Below are 5473 nucleotides of genomic sequence, written 5' to 3'. Positions count from 1 at the left end.
CTCCGGGCAGGTCAGGCGCCCATCCAGGCCGATGGTGCACCCGGTCTGCCCGGGCGCCGCTTCGCACTGCTCGCAGCCACTGGAGCAGGCAAGGCACACCCCCTCGAAGGGAGCATGCGCGGGCGGGCAGGCCGACACGCAGGTGCCGCTCTCGCGCACGAGGACACCCGACGCGCAGCTGGTGCACCGGTCCGCCCGCTCGACGCACGTCGGACAGGAGGCAGCACACGCGGCACAGGCGCCGAGCTCCGGGGGGCTGTACGTGCCGGCCGGGCACGAGGCAACGCACTGGTCGTCCGACAGGAAGAAGCCCTCCTCGCAGCCGGTGCAGGCCGGCATGCAGGAGGCGCCGGACGATGTGCATTCGGCGCAGTGCGCCGGGCAGGCGAGGCACCGGCCGCTGGCGGCGCACGCATGAGCCCCGGCTGGGCAGCTGTCGACGCAGAGGCCGGCAGGCGAGAGGAAGCGCCCGGCGCCGCACGAGGCGCAGGTGTCGGGGTTGTCGCACGTGGCGCAGGTGGGCTCGCAGCGGACACAAAGCCCGCCCTCGGGGAAGAAGCCATCCGGACATGCGGACGTGCAGACGCCCACGTGGAGAACCAGCCCCCCGGGGCAGGCGGTACAGTGGACAGGCTCGGGCCCATTGCAGCCGGCGCAGGACCCATTGCAGGGGAGGCAAGCCTTGCCATCTTGGAAGGTCCCCGGGGGGCATGTGGCCAGGCACCGGCCGTCAAAGAGCAGCGGGAACCGCCGGCCGCATGTGACGCAATCCTCCGGGCCGGGCCCGAAGCATGCGTCGCACGTCTCGTCGCACACCATGCACTGCCCGCCCAGGGGCGTGGTCTGGACCGGGCAGGAGGCCACGCACAGCGGGGCGTCCAGCAGCCAGCCCCGGTCGCACAGGGCGCAGGCGTCCGGCCGGCCGGGGCAGCTGGCGCAGTGCTCCCCGCAGGGGGTGCACCCGGCGCCCGAGGCACTGTAGCCCACCGGGCAGGCCGGCACGCAGCGCATGGGCGACGCCCCGGCCGGCAGGGCCAGCAGCTCGCTCGGGCAGGCCGGCAGGCACTCGGTGCTCCGGGTCCCGGCGCACTGGTCGCACGAGACATGGCAGGGCAGGCACCGCCCGGCCAGGGCCACATGCTTCGCGGCGCAGTGCTGCACACAGTCGCCATCCTGCAGCACACCGCTGGCACAGCGCCAGCAGTCCCTGTCCGACGGGCCGTTGCACGTGGCGCACGCCGCGTCACAAGGCATGCAGCTGCCGGAAGGGACATCATGATACTCGCCGGTCGGGCAGGTCGACCGACAGGAGCCCACCCCATCGGCGACCTCGGCCAATGCCAGCCCGGCGGCGCAGCTGGCGCACTGGTCGGCCTGGCCCCCGACGCAGGTGGCGCAGCTGACATCGCACGGCTGGCAGGACTCATCCGTGCCGTAGGTGCCAGCCGGGCAGACGGCCACGCAGTCGCCCTGCCGGGTCAGCAGCAGCCCGCCCCCGCAGGCGTGGCAGCTGCCAGAGGTGCAGGACGCGCACCCCGGGTGGCAGGGAACACAGGACCCCGTGCCGCCGGGGCGCGGCGGCCCCGAGGCCCACCGGTGCCCCTCGGCGCACGCCACACACTGGCTCGGGCCGACGGCACAGAGCCCGCACGAGTCGTCGCACTTGACGCACCGGCTGGCACCGGGGAGCTCCCCTGGCGGGCAGGTCCGGCCGCAAAGGGAATCCACCTGCTCGGCGGTCTGCAAGAAGACGAGGCCCGGCTGGCAGGTGAGGCAGCTGTCGAGCCCGTGGCAGCTGGCGCACGACGCATCGCACCGAATGCACTGCCCATCAGATCGCCGGAACCAGCCGGGCTTGCAGACGATGCAAAAGTCGGACGAGCTGCAGGAGGCACAGGCCGCCGAGCAGGCAGCACACTTTAGCTCGAGGTGATCCGGCCAGAAGCCGTCCGGACAGGCGAGAAGACACTGCCCCTGGTGGAAGTAGTTCCCCGGCATGCAGGCAGTGCAAGCGGTCGGGTGCTCGGGAAGGGTGCACCTGAGGCAGGGGTGCGCGCATGGCAGGCACACGGCCGGGGCCGGCTCATCCGGCGGCAAAACGAACCCAGGCCGACAGTCAATGCACCGGACTGGCGCGTGGGCCGATATGTCGCACTGGGAACAGGACGAATGGCACTGGCAAGGGTCCTGCGGAAGGGGGCCGGGACTGCTGCCTGGCGGACAGGTGGCGATGCACTCCTGCGGGGCCCCGGGCAGCCAGTGCATGCAGACGGTGCAGTCCGCCGCCCCGGGCCCATTGCACTGGCGACAGGACGGGTGGCATGGCCGACAATCCAGGCCATAGTGGCCAGAGCTGCACGAAAACTCCAAGCCGGTGACCACACCGCCGATGGACCGACCATGGGTCCATAGCGTGAGGGCGGTGCCCTCACGGGCCGGCTCCGGAGGCTCAAGCACCCGGGCGATGAAGGGCATCCAGAAGTCCTCGTCGGGCTGAAGCTCCAGCCCCGGGGAGAGCCGGGCAAAGCGCGCCGGGAGCAAGAAGCACGGCTCGCTGGCCGACCGACACCGGAGCAGCGACAGCCCGAAGAACTTCCGGGTCAGGAGCAACAGGGCGCTCGGGTATTCCGGCATGCTCCAGCCATCCAGGCACAGGGCCTGGAAGTGGATCTCGCGCTGGAAGCCGAGGCCGCCCCCCACCACCGAGGGATAGTCCCCGAGGACCTGCAGCGAGGTGGCCAGGCGAATGGTCCGGCCGGATGGCAGCATGTCCCCCGGCACGCGGACAACCTCCAGCCGCTGGCCACTGGTCCGGGCGAAGAAGAGCTCCGACCCGAAGCCCAGCGAGCCGCGCGGCAGGTACACCGGCGCATACAGGGCCTCGGAGTCGAGGAAGTCGCGGGTGATGAAGCCCTGGCTGAGGCCACGCCAGCGCGAGTCCCTGGCCGGCAGGGCCAGCGGCCCGGCCACCGTGTTCGACCCCGGGGTCCCGACAACCAGCCAGGGGTCCGGATCGCGGGACGCGGGCAGGGACCGGTTGGCCCGCACGCTGGGGAGGCCCACCAGGCCGACGCCCTTCATGGAGAAGCTCTTGAAACGCAGGCTGGTCAGATCGGCCTGCAGGTGAATGACAACACCCAATGCCGAGGAGTATGCGACGATCGCCTGCGGGCCGAGGCGCTGGACCCCGACGCATGCCACCACCCCGAGAGACTGGGGGCTGGCCAGGCTGGAGGCCATGCACAGCCCGGACCCAGGGCAGGACAGCCAGGCCTCGAACAGCTCGCCGGCCTCGCCCCCACACAAGACCAGCCCCAGGACCAGGGTCCCATCGGCCTGGAGGAAGGGGCCCACTTCGGCCAGGGCAATGACCGGGCCGCGGATGCCCCGGGACAGGATGTCCACCGGCCGGGGGGGCGCCTTGTCCGGCTTGCCGATGTCGGCGTTGGCCATGATCCACGATTCCTGGGACCCGGAAAAGAGGAGGATATTCCGCGGACAGGGCAACGCAGGGGAGGTGATGATGGGAAGGGTGCTGGCCCCGCCCGAGGAGAGGCACGTCTCACCGGCCCCGGTGATGATCCTCCCCGCTGGGAGATCGCCAGGCGAGTCCGGGAGCGGGCTCCGCATGCTGAGGTCGGCCCGGGCGATGTCCACCCGTTGGCAGACGCCGGCGAGGGGGGCGTAGTTTTCCGAGCAACTGGCCACGCAAATGGTGGCCCCGCCCGGGCCGCTGGGCTCCAAGAGCAGAGGATGGAAGCAGGCCAGGCAATGGTCCTGGTTGCATGTCCGGCAGCTGTACTGCCAGCAGGGGCGACACCCATGGCTCGGGCTTGAGAAGGCCGGCTCGTCTGTTGCCCAAACAGTCGAAGGGCATGGGAGCGAAAGAGACACGAGAGGCAAGGGTGTGAGCGAGGCGTTTGAGCGAGGCGTTTGAGCGAGGCTTTTGTGCGTGTGTGTGTGTGTGTGTGTGTGTGAATGCATCTGTGTGCGTGAATGCATTTGTGTGTGTGTGTGTGCGTGTGTGCGTGTGTGCGAATGCATCTTCACAAGCCAGGAAGGCAGGGAAGCCCCACATACCGGCTGGACGGTCGAGGAAAAAGCCATCCGGGCACCCGGCACATAGTTGACCAGGCAGGGCGAAGGGCGACTCCGTGCGGTCCAGAGCGCAAGTCCACCCAACTGGTGACCCGGTCACCACCCCGTCGGCATCGCAGATGATGCTCGGATCGGTGTGGCAGCCGAAGGCCTCCGAGTCGAAGAGGGCCACATGGTGCCTGACAAGCGTCCAGGCCCCGGGCCCGGAGGCCGTGGTTTTCAACCGAAGCAGCTGCAAATCGCTGAACAACGACACACCGGAGAGAAGGACACGACGCCAGGTGATGCCGGTGAGAGGGGCGACGTCGGCGCGCCACAGCGCGCCATTCGAGTCCAGGTAATGCAGGAAGGGGAATGCCTCGGTCATGGCCGGGGCCGGGGGGGTGATGAAGTCCCCGTCGGCCGTGGCGCCGGCCGGCAAATCGGCCACCAGCATGCTCTCCTGGAAGCCCGGGTCGGGATGGCAGGGGAGGATCATCACCCTGTGCGAGTCCAAGAGCAGGACCACATCGGCCGCGGACGGGCAGACCGTTTCCCGGGAGAGGATCCGCGAAACGGCCATCCGGCGCACCGATGCCGAAATGCTGAGATCGAATTGGGCGACGTGATTGCCCCCAACTAGCAGGTGGAAAAGCCGGTGCTCGCTGGCCAGATAGAAGGCTCGACCGATGCCAGGGCTAACATGTGGCCGGCTCGGCAGTTCCGGAAGTGAGTGGCTCAATCCCGTCAGGCCGCCCGCGGAAAGCGTCGCCATATAGACGCGCCACGGGCCGTTCAATGGTTGGTATATGCCCAGGAGATCCGCGCTCACGGTGGATACTCCGACACCGGCCAGGAGCTCGGTCGATGGCCCGGGCAGGGCATAGTCAAAATCGCCGGCAAAGAGCCCCACCCACCGGTCGGTATGCTCAATGAAGGCCATCTCCCCGCTGTTGTCAACCACCGGCAGGTGCATGATCGGCTTCGGGGAGGGCGGTGCGCTTCGGAGCCGAGTCACGCGCGAGGTGAAGTCGGTCGGCATGAAGCTCCCCCACCGGACCTCGGGCACGGCGTCCAGGGCGTCCTGCTGCTGGAACAAGAGGAGGAGGTTGTCCATCGAGCGCGAGCTACCGATCGAGGGCCTGCCCGGGGCCGTGTGATAGACAAGCGTCTCGGAGGATATGGGGCTTCTGGCCGCATGAAGGTGGACAGCCGGTGCTGACCGGGCCACCGGCGCGCTGATCACCGCCAGCAACAGAGGGAGCAGCGCCAGCAGCGGCAGCGGCCACGGCAGCGCCGGGCCCGGGGGCCGCCCGGTCGCCAGGGGGCCGGCACCAGCGGCGGCACACGGGCCGAACATGAGGAATGCCTCCGGAGAGGGGGGGGGGGGGGGGGG

General features: G+C 69.7%; 1 protein-coding gene across 1 annotated transcript in view; it reads right to left on the bottom strand.

Moving 5' to 3' along the window:
• H696_03230 (hypothetical protein) overlaps positions 1-5451 on the bottom strand; it is a gene marked incomplete at its 3' end in the record, with an annotated part of 7246 nt that extends 1795 nt beyond the window's left edge. Inside the window, exons 1-2 of the mRNA XM_009497116.1 lie at positions 4081-5451; positions 160-3851 (exon numbers count right to left, since the gene is read on the bottom strand). Coding sequence (XP_009495391.1) covers positions 160-3851; positions 4081-5437 — 5049 coding nt within the window. The 5' untranslated portion in view covers positions 5438-5451. The remainder of the gene's footprint in view (positions 1-159; positions 3852-4080) is intronic.
• Positions 5452-5473: the final 22 nt, after the last annotated feature.

Source organism: Fonticula alba (assembly GCF_000388065.1).
Source record: "Fonticula alba strain ATCC 38817 unplaced genomic scaffold supercont2.5, whole genome shotgun sequence".
NCBI lineage: Eukaryota > Rotosphaerida > Fonticulaceae > Fonticula > Fonticula alba.
The sequence above is the reverse complement of the archived record's forward strand: the minus strand, read 5'-3'. Positions and strand labels throughout refer to the sequence as shown.